Source organism: Lacerta agilis, chromosome 9 (assembly GCF_009819535.1).
Source record: "Lacerta agilis isolate rLacAgi1 chromosome 9, rLacAgi1.pri, whole genome shotgun sequence".
NCBI classification, from domain to species: Eukaryota; Metazoa; Chordata; class Lepidosauria; order Squamata; family Lacertidae; genus Lacerta; species Lacerta agilis.
In genome coordinates, this window is record NC_046320.1 from 28,672,952 (window position 1) to 28,698,462 (window position 25,511).

The following is a 25,511-nucleotide window of genomic DNA, read 5'->3' on the forward strand; positions in this document are numbered from 1 at the left end:
GTTTTCTGACCAAGCATGAAAATGTATATTTTTTCGAAAAGGCTTTAGAAAGTACACATTTACAATATGGTGTACTTGGAGTTTTCGTTAAGGCTTCTACAGCTTTACAGATGGAAGGCATGCAATTCTCTTGGGTGCAATATGAAAGTCCCAGCTGGAGCATTTCCAACAGGATGTAAACCATGGTCCTTTAGCTGCCCTTTCAAAAACATATTACTTAGGTCAGTGCTAGCAAATGTCAATACGAAAACAGAGTAAAAGTACTGGAACAACTCTGCCACGTGCACAGAAGGGTTTATGTGCAGCAAGTAATTAAGCGCAGTTAGGTGAAAATTGCATCAATGACAAAGATACTACAAAATATTTATTTTCATAAAAATAAATAGCTTTAAATAATTTGAGTTACAAAATATCACAAAGAGATTCAGACAGCTCTAAAAATTTAAAGGCATACATAATTGCTTGCAGATATCTGGCTGTGTGGGACAGAATGTTCTTAAGAGGTGTTTCTTGAGGTCTTCAACAACTCTGAAGTTTCTTCAATGCTGAAGGTATTATACAAAGATGTTAGATATGCCAAACAAAATTGTCTACTTGCAGATGGTAACAGTGAATAAGCACCAATTGCATTTTCACAACTATATTGAAGCGGGGGGGGGGGGGGTCAGACTAAAAGACAATATGGAAATATGGATTATAGAAAACACACATTCCAAAATATCAAACACATATTCTTAATTTTCCAACTTAACATTTTGCACATCTTATTTCTCAGTAGGAAATTATTTTACAACAATACAAATTGGGGTGGGTGTTAAAAATGAAACCTGTTAAAATAGAATTATACTGAAGGAAAAAAACAAACAAACAATGATAATGTAAAGTTTCACAATCAGGCATTACAACATCAAAGTACAATGCTCTTGGGTGTGAAAATGATCATGGTTTTTGTTTTGTTTTTAAAAAGAGAAACCCCTTCAGTAAAACATTACCAAAAAAAAAATCTAATCACTAATAAACATATTTAGCACTCTAATCTCTAACAGCCACCAGTAAATTTACTTAATGTTGTATTTCGGAAACAAAAATAGTGACTCATCCCACAAACATGGAATTGTAGCTCGATTTATTATCCAGTACAGCCTTAAGGAAATGCCACACCTGATGCAAAGGCCTTTGAGGTTTGGAAAACACATGTACTTTCTAGATATGTTTTAAGCCAAGACAATTCCCTGCAGAGAAATAAATTTCTCTCCCCCCCCCCATTACTTACATTTTGCTTATTCTCTCCATTCTTTGTACTGTTGTCTCCTGCAATTTCAAAACAGGCTAAATTAATTCTTTGAAGTCCACATTTTTCTAAGTTTAAAGGCATGAACAGAGTAACTTTATACAAGCACTTAATTTTATCAAAAGTGCTTTGAAAAAGTTTGCTGTTACCCACCCCCCCAAATAATAATAAAAATCAACCAACATCTACAAGCTCTTCCAAAGCAAATCAGCTAGCATTTGTTGGTTTTTAAAGTACCTTTGAAACCTCTGACAGACCATGATTATTAACGACCGTGGCTTTGGGAGATGGGTCTGCAGATAACTGTGAACTGTATCCAGACGACTGATGAAGAGTCTCTGGCAGGTCCGCCTTCTCCCTATCTGCAAAGAAATATTCATTTTAAACATCACCTTTGCCTTTTTGCTCTCTCACATCAGGTCAGCCATCACACAGTTTGATTTACAGAATATATTGACAAAGGAAATTGAGGGAGATGAATTTGCAAAGCTCCAAGATCTTTCTCTCACGTTATTTCACAACCATATATTGCAATTATAACATAGAAACTACCTGCTACGATTAACCAGGTATGCCATGATTCCTAACAATGTAAACTGTTGCAGATGCCATTATTCAAAAAGGTCATTACTTGAGAATAAACTCTTTCCTGAGAGCTAATGCTTATCGGGGGGGGGGGGGGAGAGACACCAAAAGTTTAACAACAACTTTACAGGCAACACAAATGGCATTAGGGGGCATCAGGGTTCCTCCAAGCCCTTCTTAAATGCCACACTGTTCATGTCAGTAGGATCTTGGCATTACCCTAAAGTGTTTTTATAGGCCAACAAAAACCTATCTGCAGTGAGAAAACATCACATTGTATAAAATATCCTGTTGGTAGGTCTCAGAGCCAACAGAGAGCAGCTGTACTTTATCATACAATAAATCAGTTCCAACTTACAGAGACTACAATGAGTTGATTGACAAGTATTCATACAGCAAACCAACCATATAGTTAATATACATTTTAGATAAAATGAGAACGGATGTGGGAAATTTTCTGTCTGTTCTGCAGTTCTAAGGCATGGTGAAGTTTTAAATGTGTCTCTTGCAATTATGGTCTATAATTTTTCAAAACAAGATGTTTTCCAAAACAGTTTACAGAAACATAAACATACAAATAAACTATAACACAATTTTAAGACAAGTCTAAAAATGTACATTTCAAAACACTACAAAATATTATAAAAACTAGCATGAACATGACCATACAAAACAAAACATAAAACAGTCACGACCCAAAACTAGCCATTTAAAAGGATCAGTAAAAAGATAGGCCTTGAAGGCTCATTTAAAAGTTCCTGAGGGATGGAGCCTGCCTAACTTCAATCAGAATTTAGTTTCTTAGTTGGGGGGGAGGGCAATACTGTACTTGTACAAAGAGAGGACAAGGCAACACTCCCAAAAGTGACTATCCACTTTGGTCTGGATCCCAAACTAGGCATCTTTCTAAGGGCTACTTTTGACAGGTGGGAAGATCTGCCTACCTGTAAATCACCTGATATCATAGGACATCAGGTGGTTCTATGTCCACCAAAAAGCACCAGGACTTGCATTTGGTGTTATTTAAATTTGGCGCAGAATATAAGCCCCACTGGGATTGGTTCCATTTGGAATCTTCCAGTTGGGTTAGGTTTTGCAATTGGGCCCAAATTTAAATAGCGTAGAATGCAAGCCCTGCTGCAATGGAACAATCAGGATTTGTTCCAGACAGCAGGTGACACGTGAGTGTGGTTGGCCGAAAAATAGCTGCATGGGCCAAACTGGTGGCCTTAATTTGACTCACAGGCCAGAGGTTTCCAACCCCTGCTCAACAGAAAATGAAATTTAAATAGACTGTATTTCAGTTTGCAACAACACATTTAAACTGACAATCTCACTGTGTAGTTTTAAAAGTGGACTGGAATATACATCAAATACTCACCAGGAGAAACTGGAGTCATATTTCTGCTAGAGGTATTTTCTTCGCTCATGTTATTAAAATCTGCAGATAAATCAGCCTGAAATTATAAGACATTTCCCCCTTTATAACGGTGGTCTTCAGCAAAATAGCTAGCATTTCCTAGATCTGGTTAATGATCTCCTTCGGTACGTTTCAGTGAATGGGTTATAATACACTCCCTAAAACAGTATCAGCAGCATATAGACAACATCTCTTTTGAAGGCACTACCTTTTAATCAGGAACATACCATGGGTTCATGTATTCCAGTTCTATCCCTCGTTTCCTCCAATTACAACCATCCAAATTTGGCAAACTATGGTCTAAACTAAGCCACCAATGTTTCTTGCACATCACATTGGGCTGAATCCAACACTGAAATTCTGATGAAGCAACAACAGCCTTTCATGTGTACCAACAGAGCTCCCTCTCCCTCTCCTGTCCCTTCCAGCACTCCCTCGCGCCTCAAAACCGCTCTAAAGGACTGGGGACCATTCAGGAGGGAGATGAGAGAGGAAACAGAAGTCCCATTGCACCAGTGGAACTAGCTCAATTGGTAGAGCATGAGACTCTTCATCTAAACATCATGGGTTCAAGCCCCATATTAGGCAAAATATTCCTGCACTGCAGGGGGTTGGACTAGATGATCCAAGTGCTCCCTTCCAACTCTACAATTCTATGACTCTATGATTCTATACACACAGTGTACATTGAATGAAGCACAGTTTATTTCTTGCTAAAGTAACCAAGAGTTATTCTTTAGTTATATCTCACAGTTGGAAATATATGCCCTATACAATTGACATTCAACAGAATAAAATTCAAGGTGCTGGTGGTCAGAATAAATAAAAAATCAATATAGTAAAAATGAGTTAAGTTGCCTCATAAGAAAAAAGGCCACAGTTGAACAACAGCTTTACTAGAAGCAACCCAAAGGATACACAGCTGGTAAGCTAAAACAAAACATCGTTGTTGTTATTATTATTATTATTATTATGGAGCTCAAAGTGGCAAATACATCAACATAGATGTAGGTGGTAAAAGCATACCTTTTTGGACTGCAGTAACAGTTGTGTTTCAAGTAGTAACACCCGGCTCAGTAAATTATTCCACTCCTTTTCATCTATAACAACCTTTCCCTGTAGTTTATCTTCTAACGCCTGTAACTTTTCTTCTACCCAGTCCAGTTTATTAAACTTCTCCTGCAGTTCATCAAGTTGGCTCTTTAATTCTTGCATTTCATTATAATTTTCCGCCAAGACCTGTAAATAATATTTTGTTCATCCAAAGTTTTAGATAATCTTTACTCATTAGCCCCCCTTTGTGCCTTAATTCTCTCCGACAAGAGGCAGTGATGGCCACCAACCTGAACTGCTTCAAAGAGAATTGAGGGTTAAAGAAATGAATGAAAGATAGCCATCATGGCTAGTGGCCATGGATAGTCGTATGTTCCACCTCCACTGCAAGAGGCTTTATGCCTCTGATACCACCATAGCTGTCAACCTTTCTCTTTTCTTGCGAGGAATCCTATTCGGAATAAGGGAATTTCCCTTTAAAAAAGGGAAAAGTTGACAGCTATGGATACCACTTGACAGGAATCACAGGTGATGGGAATGCTATTGCTCCTAGGTTGTGCTTGCAAGCTTACCACAGGTATCTTTCTGGGCACTGTCAGACTGGAGTGCTAGACTAGACAGGCTTTTGGCCTTATTCACAGGCTCTTACATTCTTAAAGGGTGGGTGCAGCCACACTTTGGGCCCTGCTGTTATGATGAATGCCTCAAGGGGGCTACTGGCAGCATTATGTAGATTGTTTTCCCCACTAGCTGCTTTTGTTATTTAATCATGTGTCAAATTTATTACTATTTCCTGTACCGCTGGAACAATCTTTCCTCTTCTCCCCCCACATACTGTTCTAGGGGTTCTTTCAACCCCCCACCAGAGCAGATTTGGGGGTGCACAGGGGGAGGAAAGCCCTGATGTGCTAGCGGGACTCTTGCTGGCTCCCACTAGCACACCTCTTTAGCTGAATCCAGCCTATAACAATGCACAAGATATATTAGCTGAAAAATTATGATTATTTCAACAGGCAGGTGAGTAAAGAAAATTTAAATGGTCCTACCTGTTCACGTACACTGTCTGGATCATCAGCAATACAGACAACTTCTTCCTGCTCCTCCTGCTCCTCTTCCTCCAGTGCTTCTTTGATTATGTCTTGAGGGAGTCTTGCGCTCAACATACTTTTATGATGTTCTATTTGAGGATTCTTTGCCATGTAAAAGACCCCCCACACAAAGTGATGCAGAGAGTATTAATAAGACAATATAAGTCAACAGCAGAACACCTTTTAATTGAACCTGGCTATAAAACACATGTATTTGCAGCATAAAAAACTAAAACTTAGAAGTGATTTTGAAAAGATAAAAACAAAATAAAAAACCACTCCCAGTATTGTATAGACAAGGAATCTCAAGTCTAAAGGCCCCATCCTCCTATTGGCTCAGCATTAGCCCCATTTTTAATAAGTTGCGAGAACCAGGAACTGAGTTTCTGCAAGCTGTTTTAAGGGACTGTTTTGAAAACCCTCTATCAATGGTATTTGATGCCGTATTAATATACAAATAGGGTCTGACGAATGTTGTATATGTGGATTAAACAAAACAGATCACATAAACATATTCTGGAATTTTTCTCAAACAGAAATATTCTGGAAATCCATTCAGACTAATATCTCTGATATGTTAGTATACCCTTGTAACCTAAAGTATTTCGGCTTGGTTATCCAAAAGATTTTATTCTTGAAAATGATCAAGAAATAATGTTCAACTTTATTACTGCTGCTAAGATTATAACAGCTAAAAATATCTGAATGGATTGAAAAACTTTGGTCCATAGTAGCTATGATTAAGCCAACTTATTATAAAAGACTACATATAAACCAGCCTAACAGATTTATGGAAAAATGGTTTTTTTTCATAATGCTTTGGAACAAGTTCAATGATAATATCCAAGTTTATGCTGCTTTCAATCTGCTGTAATGATATTTCTTTATGTTGTTTGAATTTTGTTTATTTTGTTTCATAAATTTCTTTTCTTTTCTATGTTCCTACAGACACACCAAACTACTGAGGAATCCTCCCCAGTCAAACTGCTTCAAGACCACATGGTCAGGATTCATAACTCCATATTCCGAGCCTGGCAAGCAGCCAACACAGGGGCCCATCAAACATCACTGATGCCAACCAACAGTCCTCAAATACCAATCCTTGTACTGATATATTTATCCATGGAGAGGGGATCCATGTGAAGATTGCATACACTAGATGAGGCCAGGAAACTTCTGTATCCAGTGGTTTAGGAGCATGAGCACAAGCAAAGCAGGAGTTCACTGTAGGCAACTCCTTTACCCTGTCTAGCAATCATGAATTTGGCAGGATAAAGGCTCCTTAATGAGACCTCTGTTTCAAGTTACAATGCTGTAGGAGTTTGCTGTGGCTAAGTACTAAACTATAAAGTGCGATTCTGAAAGGTAATCTTACAGTGCCAGGTTGACAAGCCTAGAAGGCAGTGGCACAAAGAATCAATGAGACATCTGAACCCAGTTCAGTTTCTGGTGAGCATTTTTCAGTCAACTTGTTCAGTAAAAAAGCTATTGTTGCTGGAAACAGTCGTCTACAGTCTTTTAGTTTTTTGTCTATAATAATTGTGTATTTTAATTCTTCTTCTAAAATAATTTTGAGTGCTCTTGCCTGCTGAAAATCCATAGTAGAGATTGTTGCAGAATCCGAAAGAGTAGGGAAAAGATTTGTAGCACAGAACATTGTAGAATCGGGAACACTAGGACTGTTTGCTTGTAGCTGAGGTTTAACTGGATGGGTTCTCTTTCTTGTTTGGGATTTGACCTATAAAAACACACAGAAGTCCCATCCAAATAGTTAGTGTTTTCCTGTTTTTAAAATATGAAGTATATTCTAACAAAACATTTTGTTGATGTAATAATGCAAGTATATGAGCTCTAATGGAAAGATATAAACACATACACTGTATCCTCTCAAGAGTGATTTTGAAGAGCAAATTGTAGCAATTCAATCCAAACATAGTATTACACAACTTTGCAAGAAGTTGTAACTGAAATGAAGTCAAAGTATAGCACTATGTCATTTTAAACTGCCTATACACTAATGTGCAGGAAGAAGAAAACCATTGGGGGGAAATGAGAATTATCTGATCTCCCCAATACCTGTAGACAACAGAAAAGGGGAGTGGGATATACCCAAACCAGAGCCAGTTCAGTAAGACACTCTGAGAGTCATTCATAAATTTTGTTAATTAAAATAATGAACTGATAAATGGAGCAAACACAAAGTTTTCACACATCCAAGAAGCTGTAATAACAAAAATGTGCTGGTTATTTTACTTAGACCTTAAAAGATATTAACATTTTTAATTCTCAGAAGTATGAACTAAATTAACTTTATCAATACCTTATTCATATTACTTAATTCTTTATGCCTTTTATAGACTGAATTAATAATGTCACAAACAATCTGTATTTTTCTCTCTGCAAAGCCATATTGGAGGAACTGCTGTTTTGATAAGACTGGCTTATACTGAAAATGATCTCGGAGAACCTGCAAGGAACAGAGAAAAAATAAAGTGCTTTCATAGTGAGTATAACTGTGGGTTACAACTAGTGCATGAACACCCAGGAAGTGCTTTTTTGCATTCCTGTAATTTCTAGGCCTGTCCAGCAGTTGAAACCATATCAAAAAAGAAGAGACCACTGTACTTTAAAAAAAAAAAAAACTTCTGTTCATTAGGATTCCTATTAGGTACCTAAGTGTACATAAGTCTACACTTTTTATTTGAACAAGAGTTTAGAGATATAATATATGCTGAGCTCATACAATCATGTGAGTGCTATAACAATTTAAACCTGTTTGTAGCCTCCATAATGCCACACAACTTTTTCAGAAGACCTTTACATCATGAATGTTGCTTTACTGCTCTACTTTTGGACGTTTTAACTTATGTTTTAAAGTAGATTTTCATTTTTCATTTTTGTAAGGGGCTTTGAGACATGTGGTAAAAGTAAAGTTTAAAACAAACTTTTACTTTTCCGTTATTCCCAACAAGTGGTAGTGTCACAAAGGACATTTGAACTATATAAATACCTTATAAACAGCATCAACAAAACGCAAGTCATTCTTTGCCATGAGTTTCACATCCGATTCCACTAGAAGTTCTGCAATATACATTGAGAAGGATGTGAAGCAGTAGCTGATGATGGGCAAAAATGCAGATGCATCCCCCTTTGCCAACCTGTAATAGAGAGAAAAGCTAGACAGTATATTGTATTCCACTGCACCAGTGGAAGTGTAGCTGTTCTATTTCTCTTCCTCTAGAGACACTATATTAAAATCAGAATTGTAACTATTTTACAGTGTACTCGCATTTTGGGTGCTTTCAAATTTCCAGGCATATCTCGGTCCTTTTTCTTGTTAACTGCAACCAACATTTTGTAAGAAAGTTTCTACTTGATAAGCATCTTTGCTTTCCATTTAAAGACACAGGAAGGGGAGGCAAGGTAACATATAAAAAGGGTCCCTTCAGACCACTGTTTTCTGCATGTCTATTCTGCATTTGTAGTGAATTTAAACTGCAGCATCCACACATCATTCAGCTTTATCAGATGTTCTGCAATACCCTGATACAATTATGAGCCCAAAGCATCATGAACGCACTAAAAGAATGCCTGGAAAGACCCTTCCCCATCCAACAGACTATATGGATTAATATGCTGCAGATACAGTGGTACCTCTGGTTACATACTTAATTCATTCCAGAGGTCCATTCTTAACCTGAAACTGTTCTTAACCTGAAGCACCACTTTAGCTAATGTGACCTCCCGCTGCTGCTGCGCTGCCAGAGCATGATTTCTGTTCTTATCCTGAAGCAAAGTTCTAAACCTGAAGCGTTATTTCTGGGTTAGTGGAGTCTGTAACCTGAAGCGTATGTAACCCGAGATACCACTGTAGTTGGTTTTAGCCGCCTACCAGTGTTCTTCTATTATCCAAACAGGAATACAAGCAAAATTCTTGCCTATTATTTAACAGGTCAGTTTACCATACTGTATAGTTTTTTTTTTAACTGATCCACAGTCCAAGTAGAAGCAACATTAAAATAACATGATTCTGATATGAGAAGAGTAGATACCTTTCCCAGAAAATCATATTCTATAGAACCAATGAACATTATAAAAAAATAAAGATACCTGCACTTACCCAGCATAATCGACATCTCTGGGATAATTTAAAAGTCGAAGTCCTTGCTCTATTTTACGCAAGTTTCCTTTTAAATCTCCTGTGGCCATGCTATCACGTTACAATTCTTATTTCATTCAGATCATAGGAAGTGCTCAGTATAGACTAGAACACAGAATAGTTGCATTTTAGAATTCAAATGTATTGGTTAGTCATATTATACGCTCACATTACCGAACTAGCTTAAAGCAAAAACGGTCTCAAGCTTCGTTCAATGAAAACAACTACCATACTGTATCCACTTTCAACTTTGCACACAGAAAGAACACATTTCATCTTAAATGGCATTTTTAGGGTCGCCAAAACAAAACAAAGAATTGTTTTGCAAATACCACACTTTCACTCTGGAAACCCAGGCTACAATTGTATGCCCATTAAACCCAGTAGGTCAAGCTTCTGAAGCATAATATAGGATTGCACTGGGAAGGTTACAGCCCTGTGCACACTTACTCTGCTTGCAATCCAACCCCACTTACCTGGAAGTAAGCCTCGTTGAATTCTATAGGACTACTTCCGAGCAGATATGGTTAGGATTCTGCTGCCCATTGAGCTCATCGCCACGAAAATCAGGTGTAGGGTCAGACTGCAATTCCCCCTCCTCCCTTTTTTTTTGTTTACACAGGCTGCAACCTTACACACAATTAATTTACCTGCTGTTTAGCAAGCACCTACTGAACCCGGCGAGGCTTATTTCTGCAGCTGACACATCGCTATTGCCATTAATCAACAGCAATGTCAACGGCGCCTTATAACGAACAGGTATGATAGGTTCCTCATAGTCAAAAACAGACTCGGGACAAGAAGAAAAAGGAAGAGGGAAAGAGAAGCACAGGTATAGGGGAGAAGTATAGGCGGTTATTTCGGTTACACGTGCATAAGGTCGCAGAGTCAGCTTACCGGCCCCGGCCCGCCTTTGGTCTGCCGGAGGTCGGAGCCCCGCCCACCTCCTCGCGCCGCCCCCGCCCTTTCTTTCTTCCTTGGCGGCAGTTTGAGCGCTCCCGCGGGAACTCGAGACAGCTATTCGTTCCGCTCCGGCAGATTCCTCACACCTTCCCCCCCTCACCCTACCCCGCTGAGGCTGCTAGCCCTATTGGCTCGCCCCGAGAATGTCTTCTCAGACAGCGCTGTGTCCTCCAAGGGAGAGAAAAAGCGCCAATCTTTCGCAAAAAAATAAATAAATAGATGTATGTTTTATTTCCGACCCCTGTAGAACCGAATCTGCCGCTGCAAACCCCGCGTCGGTCCCTCTGGGCCAGGAGTGGCCAACGTCACTTCCGGTAACAACATATGCGGCGGCGGCGGCTGCAGCAACAACAACAACCACCGTTTAGACGCTCTGGGGTGTGTGTGTGGAAGAGGTGACGACTCATGTTTTTGCGTAGGGACCCGGAAGCCCGTTTCCTCCACCGGCTGCACGAGGCCGCCTGACGACGGTCCCTTCCCCCCGCTGCTTATAAGGCTCGCGCACCCGATTTGAACACGGCTCGTCGCGGCGGCGGTTGGGACTGGAGCTAGCACAGGTAAGAGGAGCCTTGGGGGCGGCACGGGGGGGAGGGGGCGGCGCTCCGCCCAGTTGTCAGCCTCGGCGGGGGTCGCAGCTGGCATTTGAGGTTAATCGGGGAATTGGGGGGGGGGGGAGTGCAGTCTCATCCACTGCCGGGTTGGGATGGGGTTGGGCAGCATCTCTCTTTGAGCGGGTTTTCATGGCTGGGAAGTTGCCCCAGCTGCCTGTGTCCTTCATAGGGTTAAGTTCCTCCACGCATCCCTTCCTTGCACAGTCTGGCTCTTCACATCAGAGTGCCACACGCCTGAAATCGCCCAGGGAGTAGTTCAAATGTGGTGTAGTCTCTCCCCCACCCCCACCCCCCACCCCCCACCCCGCCAGCAGCCCTTCCGGTGCATGTGCATGGAGGAAATTAATAATAATAGTATATGGCGTGTTGTTGTTTTTAAAAGCCACCAAGCCTGTTTAATAATTTGGGTATTTAGGAACCGAGGAACGTGAATGCATAATAGATAACTTCTGATCAAGTTAACTTGGGCTACAGTCTATTGCATACTTAAGTTGGAATAAGTCTAGCTGGATTCAGTACAAGTTTCACAGTAGACATTAATGCGATTTTGCCATTGGATATGTGCCTCTAGCCCAAGCTGTCTTCCTTCCTGCAGTTCTACTCGTTTTAAATTTTTGCAGTTTGCCTTGAAATCATTAATAAAGGGAAGTTTATAGATGATCTGACTGGTGTTTCTCTCCATACAAACTTGTGCGTGCCAAAACAAGCAAAATCCTAATTGCTTGAGGCAGCAGATACCATTATTGGTGTGGTGGTGTGCTTGTCTGGTCGTCCTCAGCCCTTTGACACTTCCCTATCAGAGATCACCACTGCTGGTGCCACAAAGGCTTTCATGTACCCCCTAAACTTAGCCTGTTGCCTGTTGCCAATATTGAAGTATGGTTTAACTGCCAGTTGAGCCAGCTTCCGAGTATGGCATGGACAGCACCATCTTAACCTTTGCCTTAGACAGCAATATGTCTTGGGCAGGTTCTGCTATGGTGCCCTGTTATGGTGAGGGTTTAGAGAGGGTTTCAGAACTTTCACCTTAGCCAGCAGGGCATAAAAAGCAGCAGTTCCTCTGCCGTAGACTCTCTGCCCCACCTCATCTCCACATGATTGCTCTGCCCATCTCTAATAACAACATGAGGTGGGGCAGAGAGTGTATCGCAGAGGAACTGCTGCTTCTTATGCCCTGCTGGCTAGGGTGAAAGTTGGTGGGGCAGGGCAATTAAAAGAAATTCTGCCATGATCAAGGGTTTTCTTTTATTTTGCTGCAACTGCCTGTTTGGGAAAAAGAAATAACTACAGTAGTTCAAGGGTTGGCATAGTTTTGTGGCCAGTTTGGGGGAATGGAAGGACTTTAGATCTTATGGATCCAAGCCCCCACCCTCATATTTCCCCTTTTCATCCCTCACTGATAGGAAGGGTGTGGTGGTGAAGAAGCCTCTAGCAGTAGAAAACATCCTTCTCCAACTCTCTCCAGCCATGGAGGGGAAGGCTATGGCATTCTGCAGCCCATTGGCTGCCCACCCTGGCAGCTGAAGGGGAAAGGTGGTACTAGCTTTATTAATGTGGGGGGGGGGGGTACTGAAAGACAAATTGCACAAAAATGTGCTTTTCATTATTTGCATCATGCTCTTTTTTGCTATATGTTTCTTCCAATGGGCATTGTTTATTACAGGATATGAGGGTTTTATCCAAGATGTTCCAGTAGTCAGCTTCTGGAATGTCCATCTCAGGATTATTGCTAAAAATAATTGCTTGGTAGGGAAAAAAACCCAGAGATAAATCCTTGGAAAAGCTACAGAGAGCTTTAAGCTCTTGGTTTCACAGCAGTCATTGGTTCGCTAGTAGTTATATATGTCAATCTGGTTTATCTCTTCAGCCTGTTCAGTTAGTACTTAGTATAAAGGAGAGCACAACCTCTTTTTTATAAATATTGTTGACAGGTTTCAGTAGCTACAAATATATTTTTATTAGAGCCTCTCTTGTGAAATGCTCCCATGTTGTTTATGAAATCTTAATTTTCAGTTAATTTTTAATCTGTTACCCATTTTACAGTCTGATTCTATGCATTTTCACTGAGTGTGTCTCCTAGATAAGTATGCACGGTTTGCAGTCTTATACCATTAGTTGCCCTTGCAAACAGTACATATGGCAATATAGGCTCTTTTCAGTTTGGATAGCTGCTTTACAGTTGGGATTTCACCAAAGCCTAGCCTCTAAACACTTCACCAAAGCAATGCAACATCTTTATTTAAGCAGGCTTGTATTAATAGGGGAGGTGTATGTGGTATATTAAGTTTCGTATATTTTTGCTTCTTATTGCCTATGTTCTTATTGTCTATCTTGAACCTAAGAACAAGTTAATTTATAAATAAAAATGAATTTTTGCTGTATTCTTCAAAGATGAGAAGCATGTTATAAAATTGTACTGAACACTACTGATTGCTGGAATGCAAAACAACTGGCATAATTATTTGTTCTGAAAAGCGGAAGCTTTTGTTCCACTCGTAGTCATTACAAGTGTATCTGTTGTTCCTAGACTATACACAGCTTGTGATCAGCTGCAGATCAGAACACTGTGTTACAGAAATAAGTCAAAATGCTTATTTGAGTTATCATCAGTTGTAAAAAGCATGATTAACAGTAATTAATATCACCATCAGCTAAAATACAGTTTAATTCTTCAATAACATTCAATGCTTATTTAATGCCAGTCATGTGCTGTGCACTATACTGAAGTGATAGAAAACTGTTTTCCATGTAATGATGTTGCATAGGGAATAGGAGACGACCCCCCCCCCACTCAAGTGCCTTATCCCTGGAAGGTGGGCAGCCCTCCCTGTATTAAGTTTTGCCTAATTTTGAATTTTAATTTTTAGGGTTAAATGATACATACTGTGCTCTGTTGTTTGCAGTGAGCTGCAATGAACATTTCATCTATAAAGCCCAAATGATTTAGGAACTGTGTACCTTTAAATGTCTTTGCTGCTGCAGATTGGACATGTTTATGCAGTGTTGAGTACTACCGGTAAAGCAGTGTTGAGATTCTGGGCTATGTTTCTTCCATCGTGAGTTCGCATTTATGGCCTAATTCAGGAGACCTTTGATTTGTTGACCTTCTAAGAATTGTGCAAGACTCATGGTTGTTGTTTTTTAATCTGGCTTTGCTCATTTGTATGTATGATCATGTATGGGCAAGATAAGGCTCTCAGCCCTATCAAGCCTTCACAGCCTCCTCACCTATGCAGCCTACACTACTGTTACTGAATTGTTTGGTGTCGGGGTTGGTCCACATTTGTAGCTTGTGAACCATCTTCTGATTACTCCTGAGATAAGTTGTTGGGATTCTTACCTTTGTTGATCTCTTTTAAAACATGTAAATACAGTTGATATAATTGTTCTACATTATGTGATTTGACAAGTTCTATATTGTCACAACATAGATTCTTTCTTTAAAAGTTGCTTTTATTCTGTACATGCGCCTATGTGCAAGTCAAGAACGGATAACTACTTTTGAGTTTTGGGATTGACCCTGGAAAGCCTGTTCTGCTTGCACAAGCCCCACTAAAATTAGCAGGTTTTATGATGAGAAACCATGAGCTTATACAGCTTTCCTTCAGCTTTTTAGTAAATACAGGCTAATATTGAAAAACGTAATGTAGGTGCCTAATTTACAAGGTGACTGAACTAGACTTCAGGGAGGATGTTTTTAATTGCAGTCTAAAACATATGTTGGACATATTTAGGATACAGTCCTTTGCACAGCTCTAAACTACTGTTATGTTCTATTGAAATCAACAGGATTTAAGTATTCCATCTGTATACACAGTGCAGCCTCACATGTATTGCCATGACTCCTTTCCCAGTGCAGTTTGTTTATCTAGGCAATGTCATTGCTCCCTTAATGCTAGAGAGAAGTAAAAGAAATTCCAAATCCTAAACAGCTGTCCTGAAGTTGCCTTCAAAGCTGGTACTTGTAAAATATTATTTGGCAAATACCGTAATTGTTGAGAACAATTTCCAGAATTCAGCCCCCCCCTTCCCAAAGTAGAAATTCCTTACACACACACACACACACACACACACACACAGGGAAGGGGCCATAGCTGTCAACTTTTCCCTTTTCTTGTGAGGAATCCTATTCAGAATAAGGGAATTTCCCTTAAAAAAAGGAAAAACTTGACAGCTATGCTCTTGAAGGGGCTGATCTTTCAATGAGCTGTCTTTTGCAGCTTTTAAGAGGTGCTGCTCTACCTGACCCACTTCCCCAAAATGTTGCATTTTTCATCTAGCCCATAAAAGGAAGTGCCAAATATGGAGATATAGATAGTCTTAATAAAGTGGATTAAAGATAGGCAACCCTGTATTGGGAAGGTTTTTTGTTGGATGTTTTCTTATGTTTTTATATTTTTCTGGAAGCCACCTAGAATGGCTGGGGAAACCCAGCCAGATGGGCGGGGTAGAAATAATAATTAATATTAGTAGTAGTAGTAGTATCGCTGTTTTGAACCCTGTGGAAGTTTTGTAAATATTAATTTTAAAATATTTTATGAAGTACCAATCAACCCAGTTGTAAAACAGCCTCATGAGTTTTAATATTTGTAAGATCAACTTGATGACCGTCTAACCCTGTGGCCCTCCTGAAATTGCTGGAGAACAATCCTCATCAACCACATTGGGAATCCAGTCACATATGGAGGGCCACAGGTTCTCCACCCCAATCTGTAACCAAGACAATATCCACCAGTGTTTGGGACTACAGCTCCTGTCAACCACAGTTAGCATGGCCAGTAGTTAGGATGAATGAAAGTTGTAGTCCAAAACATCTGGAGGGCACCAGGTTGGAGAAGGCTGTTATGGGTTATGTTTGTCATGCCTTTCAATCATTTTGTAATCCTTTGGGTGAAAATCACTTTAATGCTGTGCACTGTTTAAGCATAATTGCACGTAGAATCATAGACTCTATTTGCTTGTTCTTACAAATATGACTATGAAACTGTTGCTTCTGTTGGTTAATGAACTAATCTGGGTGTATCCTTGTGTTCCTCCCCTCTTTACAACCTGCAGGCTTGCAGATGGGTCAGGGGCTGTGGAGAGTGGCCAGGAACCAGCAGCTGCAACACCAGGGATACGCAGGACAAAGCTATCTGTCCAGAGAGCATGGTAGAAGGATAGCTGCTAATAACGTTTCAAATGCAAACCATCGGAAACATGCCCAGGGAGGCATTGACATTTACCATCTGTTGAAAACTCGGAAGTCAAAAGAACAAGAAGGGTTCATCAACCTGGAAATGTTGCCTCCTGAACTTAGCTTTACCATTTTGTCATACCTGAATGCAACAGACCTCTGTCTGGCTTCATGTGTTTGGCAGGATCTTGCTAATGATGAGCTTCTTTGGCAAGGGTAAGTTAATGGGAGGTCATGAGCACAGGTTACAACAGTCAATTTAGATCCAGGATTTATTGTCCAAACCACTTGCTTCTTTAAACAAAACATCAGAAATGAAAAACTACTGTGTAATTGTAATTGTAGCTAATTAACTAGGCTTTTTGAGCCTCCAAATTGCAACTTAAATTCGATAAGGAGAGTACAGAGTGATAGAACCTCAGGAGCAATTAACTTAAGTATTCAAAGGTGATGGTACTTCAGAAAAGGAGTGTGCTCTCGGGTCATGCAGAGGCATTTCAGAAATGCATTAGTGTTCTTGCACGTGCTTCTTACTCTTGTGGAAACTGTAACTGCTCTACAGTATTAGAAAACTAGGTACATGATGGTCTAAAGCAGGCATAGGCAAACTCGGCCCTCCAGATGTTTTGGGGCTACAACTCCCACCATCCCTAGCTAACAGGACCAGTGGTCAGGGATGATGGGAATTGTAGCCTCAAAACATCTGGAGGGCCGAGTTTGCCTATGCGTGGTCTAAAGACTCTAAAGTGAAACTACATGGTTGGTAAGAGCATGAAACATAACACTGAACTCATTGTGTCTGCTTCTAGAACTATTCTTCAGCATAGCTATCGCAAGTATCATTCAGTTGCTCATGAAAATTCAGTTCCTACCCTGGTCTACGTACGGCTTGCTGAATTCGATAGTGCAAATATTTTCGAGATCAGCGCTTTGGACTGCAAGGTTATCTTAAATGGAAAGGGCCTGTTTTTGTGTAATGGCACCAGTCAGTAATGTTTCCGGAAGCAGAAAGTTAGCCTTCTAATGCTCAAAACAACTGCTTGCCTGACTACAACTTTACTAACTGGTCACAAAAAAGAGAGAGTGGAGAAAATGAGTTTTGTATGTGCCGCTTCCCAACATGTGGGTGTGCATTAATAAGATTGTGTGCAGGGCAAAGTTAAAAACCCCTTGGAAGGGTAAAAGGAATGTGTTGACCCATGCAATTGTAAATACGTCTTGAATTTCTTCATGAAATTTATTTTTTTCATTAAAATAAATTTAATAGTTCAATTGCATCCTAAAGCACCAAGTTCCAGATATAGTTAGATGTTCTTTACTTATTATATACTGTCTAAAGGATAGGCAGTGCTGGGTTGTAATCCTGCATGAAGCACACAGCCACACACTGAATGACATTCCTTCTCTGTGAAATGATAAATTCTCTGAAAGTAAAGCTTCTCTCTCCTAATGCCTGGTAGGTTTATTATTTTTTTAAGGTTCATGCTTGGGTCAACTGATGTTTACATTTACTTACCCGGTTAGTCTCTGAAATATTAATGAGACTTTTAGGATGAGAAGGCAAGTACTGGATAGCACCATTCATTAAGCCCCTCATGCTACAGAGGCTTACATTTACTTACAGTTATCTGTTTGACTATTCCTGTGTGAAAATTTAGACATGTACCGGTATATGTTTGGAAGATTTTTGTGCTGATACTACTTGCGTTGGCAATGATGCAGTACAAAAAAAATAAGTTAGTTTTCCGATAGTTGTGCAAATCCTAGGTATTTAAATTGGTTCACTCATGTTTCTTCATCAAACATAATGAAAAGTATGTTTCAGACTACTTAGAGAACTACCATTAAAGTCTGTGTACTAAGCATATAACTGAAACATTAAGTGGTACTTTTCAAGTACTACTGTCATATCTGGTGGGCTCTTAGAATTCTGAAATCTTGGACCTGAAAATGAAATAGAGCATAACCTTCTGTTTCCATATTGAACATGCTTCTTCCATTTTTGTAGATTGTGCAAATCCACTTGGGGTCACTGTTCCATATACAATAAGCGTCCGCCTCTGGGATTTTCATTTAGAAAATTGTATATGCAGTTGGATGAAGGCAGCCTCACCTTTAATGCCAATCCAGAAGAGGTGAGTTAAGTTGTGATGAGAATAGTAAGTGTTGGCGATAGTTCTGGTGCTCTTGTTGGTTTTTTAACTGCTGGGCAGATCTAAAGTTAGTGGAGCACAGAAGTGCCCACTAGATGTACAACTGAAAAATAATAATAATCATTAATTAGAAGCATACTTTTTGGATGTAGATTTTGTTGAAAGCCATTTGTACTTGCTTAAAGCAAATGTTTTAGGATTAAGGTTTAACAAAGTACGTTATTTTTACTTTGCCTTTGACTTCAGGCTTATGAATAAATGTCTCATTTGTAGAAAAAATGAGAAAATAAATATATGCAGTTATTGCACAAAACGCTGACATAATCCAGTGTAGTAAAGCTGTTCATTAATTGGAACTTCAGCTTTGTTATGGAATTAAGAAACAAAGAAAGCTTGACTCAAAATGATTGTTTTACTTTAACAAAAGACAGAGTTGTCTCTGATCACTTTGTAATGCTGAAACAAACCTTAAATCTAAAGTTGTGGTGGGTTTGATAACTGAGAACTTTGGTTAGCAGGTGGGTTAGAAATACTCCAAATAAATTAAATACTGTTATGTGTTACATTTATGTATCCTGTGTGTGTTTAGAGCCCTTAATTTTTTGATCATGTTCATTTTCTAATTTTCTATTTGCTTTTTCTGTCTTGTAAAACTGTTGTTGAAATAAAGAAAGGTTAGGTAATCACCCCCTTGGGCCAACTTAGGTGGGCTGGACCAACCACCTGCCAATTCTCAATATGGCATCAGATGATTGACAAATGAGGGTTTCCCATCCACTTGTCAAAGCTGACCTATGGGCTTGGAGGTGATAAAGATCTGGCCTGCTGGGCCCAAAAGGTTCCTCAGACTTGCACTATAGGACCATCAGCTAATCCGTTCTTGTCAATAGCAAACTAGTTATGGTGTCCTTGCTCCTTTTAGCAAGGACAAACACTGATGAAGGAGCACAAGTTGCTGTTGGGAGTAAGTTCAGTTTCCAGTGGGGGGGGATACCAGAAGTGCCTTGTGCAAGTGTTATGTTTCATCATATATTTTATAATTTTCATTAAACGTGTGTGAGCGGTTTTCCTCTTCTAATCTAAATGATCATGTGGATAGTGTTCAGACTGCAGGCATAGGCAAACTCGGCCCTCCAGATGTTTTGAGACTACAGTTCCCATCATCCCTGACCACTGGTCCTGTTAGCTAGGGATGATGGGAGTTGTAGTCCCAAACATCTGGAGGGGCAAGTTTGCCTATGTCTGTTTTAGAGCAAGAATAGCCTAGAAAATTTAATCAATATTTCTGTAATTTTATTATAAAAACTAGACAAATAACATATTTTACTGCACATGCTGGTCTTTGAGTTTCCTGAAATATATTTTTTAACATTTAGAATATGTTATGTGGATTCAAGACATGTGCAAGCTAAACATGCCTGCATTTTAACATCTTATAAGTTCAAAACCATGCATTCATTTGAATGTGATCTTGTACACAGCAGGACATGAAAATGACTGTTTTAAAGTAAAAGGAATGCTAAATAATAAAGGCTGACTAAAATTTCAGCATGATGCCCAGTTAGGAAATGAAGTATGGTTCCACAGCAGTCTTAAATTTCAACCTAGTATGACACACACAATCAAAAAAGAGAGAAGGTGCATGTTGAAGGAAGTATGTTTCCTGCTGCTTTACTACATATAAAATCTCATTCATAACTACACTAATGCATGTTTTATTTGCATATGAATTGGATGGCGTATATTGAAATGTAGGTCTGAAGATAGAATTTCTTCATCATTATTAGGATTTGTTCCATTCCAAATTCCCCTGTTCAGCACAAAAACCTAATATTGCATATATAAAACATCTCTTTGTCCCAGGGAGTCAACTACTTCATGTCCAATGGAATACTGGATGATTCACCAAAGGAAATAGCTAAGTTTATCTTCTGTACGAGAACACTAAATTGGAAGAAACTAAGAATCTATCTTGATGAAAGGTAACTTTATTATAAACTGGGAAACATTGTATTCCCTTTTATTTAGTAGAGTTGTGTTTTCTTTTGAAACACTGGAAGAATGGGGCATTAGTAATAATAAAATACATAGCAATTTAGTGATGGCAAAGCTGAGGATTTTTTAAATATTTTTTTTTGGCACTTTACCAATGAAATTTACCCAGTAGTTGGAAAATGTGTTGATAGCAAGTTTCTTGCCATAGAAATCTAGCATTAATTGGAATGGTGCTCCTCTGCTCTTCATCAGACACTTCAAATTCTGGAAAGGAAAGCAATCCCTCAGTTAAAATCTTATTCAAGTTGCATCTGACACTCACTTGCCCCAGTTATAGAATTGTTTCTTTAGCCATGTTAGGTTCAAACTAGTAAGCACTACTTGCTTATAGTGCTTCAGCACATTCAGATGTTCTTGATATTATTTTAAAAATACACTATCCATATATGGTATGGAGGATTTCCTAGGAATAGTTATTTGTTTACATGCTCAAGTCTATCTCTGGGTGGCTGCCCTGGGACAGCTGTCTAGCTTGCAGAAGGAATTCCAGAGCTGTTTTCTTGACTGCTAACTTTGGTTTTTATCGGCTCACTATGTATGTCTGGAATTGTGGTCTCGGCTGATGATTATGATATTACTATTATTATCATCATCATCATCATCATCACCATCAACAACAACAGTCAAAGTTGTGATTTCTTGGGAGAAAAAGTGAGAGCCCCTCACTTCTGTCCAGTCCATGAAAGTCCATGTATTCTACAAAATGTTTACGCCTTAATAAATCTATTCCTGTTAAGGTACCACAACACTGTTGATTTATCCAGGGAGTTTTCTTTTGGGCTGAAACAAAGGGTAAAGTAATGAAAGGCTAAAAAGAGCCAAGCAGATGTAGGAGTAGGAATGTGGAACATGTAAATAGGCCCCTAGAAATAGAAAAAGTGAAGTGCACAACAGAAAAAACCTAAAAATGTTCCATATACAAAAACCCATAGACAAATATCAGAAAGGATATCAAAGTGATCTGAGGATAAAATGAATTTTAGAGTTTTAGAGACAACTCATTTTGGTAAAAACCTGGACTATAATTGGAGGCTGTAACTAACATATAGCAGAGGTGCCTGTTGTGACCTGCTTCCTGTATAACTTTTCCATCATGTGATCTCTTCCTTTTATCTGACATTCTCTGTTGTAAATGTGTTCATATGAAATGTATTATTGTTTAATATTATCTGTAGTTGGCTTTGTTTATTTGTCAGTTGATGGCTCAGGTGTTTGAAATATTAAGGTATCAGTTCTGTACATACGTACCCGGGAAGTAAGCTCTTTGGAAACTGCCGTAGGATTAGGTTGTAAATTGTATTGAAAATATTTTGAAAATGTTCATGTAATCTTGATTGGCACTTACTGAGAGCTGTTGCAACCTGAAAAGTTTGAGGAAGTGTCCAGGATATATAGTCCTCATGGACAATACCATGCAGATTCTTAAGGTTGGGTGCATTAAGAGCAGAACACATGTGTATGATCCACTCAGAGAGCCATGTTGTGATTGAAAACAGCAGCCTCAGAACTGTTACTTGTTTTTCCAGCTCTAGTAGCTATCAATGAACCAGTCTTACAGACTACTGTACTACATGCATATATGACCTTCATCAGATGTTTCTGTGGCATATCTGGTTGCATTGCAGTGCATTGTTTCAATATTTTAAAAGAACTTTGTTAGTCTTATTGCCATATCTTCCTCTAGCAGAGGGAGGTTTTGTTTTCCATATCTTGATAAAATATGATGTCTGGTTTTTTTACAGTATGTTGTTGATACATACAGACTTGCAATGCAATATATTTTTGCCATTCTATATCCACAGAAAGAAAATAGCTATACATACTGTATTGCAACACTCTTTAACATGCTATACCAATGGACAGGATTCATAATACTTTGGTGTTCTTTATAGTACAAATCGCACCTATCGTGCTAAATATATGTTAGGTTGAACTGTATACTGTTTGTTCTGGTTTGCAGATCTTCCCTTATTAAGTCTTGATGAAATGAAGGTTTTAGAAACGAAAAGTAACCCTCCCCCCAAAGTCCTTATGGTTACAGTTCTATACACACAGGGTAGGTTCCATTGAATTCCCTGGGACTTACATCCGAGTAGACTTGCATAGGTTTCACTGATAAGTTTCAAATATGTGTCTTGCATAATTGTCACTTGTCTTAAAAGGATTTTCTTTTTCCTTTTTTTAATTAGGCGAGATGTTTTAGATGACCTTGTGACACTACACAACTTCAGAAATCAGTTCTTGCCAAATGCACTAAGAGAGTTTTTCAAGCACATTCATGCCCCCGAGGAGCGTGGTGAATATCTTGAGACTCTTATTACAAAGTTCTCACACAGATTTTGTGCTTGTAACCCTGATTTGATGAGAGAACTTGGCCTTAGCCCAGGTAAGAAGAAATGGCCTGCAGTTTAGATGGTGTGGAATGTTGTTTTGTAGTATTAATCAAGTCCTGACAAATATGCAAATGTTTCTTTTTAGGTCTTGCATGATTTAAGAGCTCTTAATCTGCATATCCTTGTGGCTTAGTAATGCATTAATGGAGTCTATTTCCCAGCAAATATATTTACTGTAACCCAACACAGGCTTATGTTCCTTTTAAGGTCAGATTGGTTTTAGTGTTATTTGAGCACCAGTAACTTAACTACACAGTGGATTGTTCCAGCTAGATAGACACTTCTAGTAAGCATTGTGTACAGCATTTCAGGTACAGAGTCATATTCTATGTGCTCCATTCCTTTACCTGTGATTGTTTCTTCTTTAACTCAAGAATATTGATGCATCATAGGTGAAGCTTGTTAGAGCAAGAGACAGGACTATTTGGGAATTGGAAGCCCAATTATAGAACACCGTCTCCAGGAAGATACATGTGGCAAAAAAACCCAAAAACCCACCAGACAAAGCCCTCTTTTTTTCCACCCAGCCCTTTAAAAACATTTATGATAATAAAAAATGTTTTAAGTACTCTTAGTTGATCCAAACAGTCGTGCTTAGAGTAGATTTATTTATTTTAATTCATAATATTTAATTATGTTGATTCTTTTAAAAAAACAAAACCCAAGAAAAACATTGGCAGGGCCATGCCCTAAAAAATATTTGTTTAAAAATTTGTTATTGTAAAAATTTGTGTTTTTTTTAAATGTTAATCTGTTCAAAGTCATGACTTTTTCTTCCCTTTCCCCTTAGATGCTGTCTATGTACTATGCTACTCTTTGATTCTGCTTTCCATTGATCTTACTAGTCCTCATGTGAAAAATAAAATGTCAAAGAGAGAATTCATCCGAAATACACGCCGCGCTGCTCAGAATATTAGTGAAGATTTCGTTGGGCACCTTTATGACAATATCTACCTTATAGGCCATGTGGCTGCCTAAAAAGCACAATTTGCTAGGACTTAGAATTTATAGTTTAAAAGGAATTGGAACTCCAATGAGATTTGGGTTTTGTTTTGTTTTGTTGGTAGATATGGGGGTTATATTAGTGCTGGTCATTCTAACCTCCGTCTGCAATCAAAAATATGTACATGAACAACATTTTTTTAGCAATTTACCATGGGAACTGAAGAATTTTGGATTTTTTTAAAAAAAATTGCTTACAGTTTGCACAAAAATTACCAATAGTCTGATGTTACAATTTTTGAATGTTAAACTGATATTATGATTTTAAACTGACAAGATGGTGGACTTATGCAGTAGATTTGCTTGAACACTTTAACCAGTTCATTTGTTTTTTAAATACCATGTAATGTGTACATATTTAAAGAGATTTATAACCATAATTATTTTATTGTAAAATATTTTAACTAAAAAATTTCCTGTTTCTCTAGACTAGACTATGTCTTTTCGTATTTATTTCTTTACTATGTGAGGCTGCTCTGGTTCATTTTGCTGTTGCCTTTGTTTAACAACATTTGGTGTGCATTCTTCAAAAGCTAATTTAAAGACACAAAGCATTTTAGATTCTAAACTGCCATTTACAGCCACTGGCCTAGCATAACTGGATAGTATCTGGCTGCCTTTGTGCCTCAATGTTTAGTGCCTTAAAACATGGGACGTTTTTTGTAGCTATGGCTCCTCAGGGTTGGGTGCCTTCATAGCGGCTGCCCAGAAATAATAATAATAAAAATATCACTGAAAATCATGGAGGTTATGCAAGAACAGTTGCATTACAGCTGATTCATTTCACTTCCACTTAGGCAGGAGACATTCTTTGTGAATTTAACCTAGAATTAGTGGCTGGGATCCTTTGCACGAGCCTAAGGCACTTCTGTTTGCATACCCAATTTCCACCAATTCCTCCTGTTCAAGTCCTGACCCAACTATTCAGAAAAATCCATGATGCTCAGGAATTCTTGAGGTGGGAGAAATGATAAAACCGCATTGTATGTGTGAAGTTCCGCTTATGCAAGGTTAACAATTAAATCTCTTTCCTGCCTGGAGTAACCCAAGTGTGCCTTGCATATGGAAATTTCTCCTTTCTCAGTTACTTTCTGCTGCTACCTACTACATGCCTGTGAATAGGTTGTGAGAATTATCTGAGCAGTATTGTTCACCAGCAGCAGCACAAGCAGTACTTGAGCTGGCACAAGTGAAACACAATAATCTTAACTCACAAGTGGGGAAAAGTCCATCTCCCCCTGGTGTCCATTTTTCCGTAGAATAGCCCACCCAAGAACCATATATGCTCATGGAGTTTCACAGTACAGTATGAAAACTCGGGGTCCTAATTAGGATAATGAAATGTTGAAGATAAAAGCTATGGAAATTAAGCAGCTTGGGTTCCTTTCATTCCTGCACAGATAACTGAACCTGCTTTTATTTCCTTTGGCAAATCCCAGTGTGTGGAAATAGGTTGTTTTCTTTTTGGGGTGGAGGAAGATATGGTTTTTATTTTAAAAAATCTCATAGGGATAATAGTTAAACTCTCTCCATCCTTTAATATAGGCATAACAAAAGCCAGC

At 38.8% G+C, this 25,511-nt stretch overlaps 2 protein-coding genes across 5 annotated transcripts; one reads left to right on the forward strand and one right to left on the reverse strand.

Annotated features, from left to right (window-relative positions):
* Positions 1-338: 338 nt before the first annotated feature.
* On the reverse strand, positions 339-10,559 carry CEP44 (centrosomal protein 44). 3 transcript variants are annotated; one of them, XM_033160532.1, is made up of 11 exons: positions 10,494-10,559; positions 9,558-9,701; positions 8,448-8,595; positions 7,758-7,904; positions 7,023-7,175; positions 5,396-5,539; positions 4,323-4,535; positions 3,258-3,333; positions 1,529-1,653; positions 1,274-1,311; positions 339-545 (listed from the first exon to the last, which is right to left on the reverse strand). In XM_033160532.1, exons 2-11 carry the CDS (start codon positions 9,644-9,646, stop codon positions 497-499), a joined length of 1,182 nt encoding a protein of 393 aa, XP_033016423.1. In that variant the 5' UTR covers positions 9,647-9,701; positions 10,494-10,559; the 3' UTR covers positions 339-496. The 3 variants fall into 3 exon arrangements, with proteins under 3 accessions (XP_033016423.1, XP_033016424.1, XP_033016425.1); XM_033160533.1 differs by lacking the exon at positions 10,494-10,559 and adding an exon at positions 10,247-10,483; XM_033160534.1 differs by lacking the exon at positions 10,494-10,559 and adding an exon at positions 10,073-10,117.
* Positions 10,560-10,903: 344 nt separating this feature from the next.
* Positions 10,904-24,386, forward strand: FBXO8 (F-box protein 8). 2 transcript variants are annotated; one of them, XM_033160207.1, is made up of 6 exons: positions 10,904-11,116; positions 16,226-16,562; positions 18,355-18,481; positions 20,363-20,481; positions 22,744-22,940; positions 23,738-24,386. In XM_033160207.1, exons 2-6 carry the CDS (start codon positions 16,234-16,236, stop codon positions 23,923-23,925), a joined length of 960 nt encoding a protein of 319 aa, XP_033016098.1. In that variant the 5' UTR covers positions 10,904-11,116; positions 16,226-16,233; the 3' UTR covers positions 23,926-24,386. The 2 variants fall into 2 exon arrangements, with proteins under 2 accessions (XP_033016098.1, XP_033016099.1); XM_033160208.1 differs by lacking the exon at positions 10,904-11,116 and adding an exon at positions 12,618-12,703.
* Positions 24,387-25,511: the final 1,125 nt, after the last annotated feature.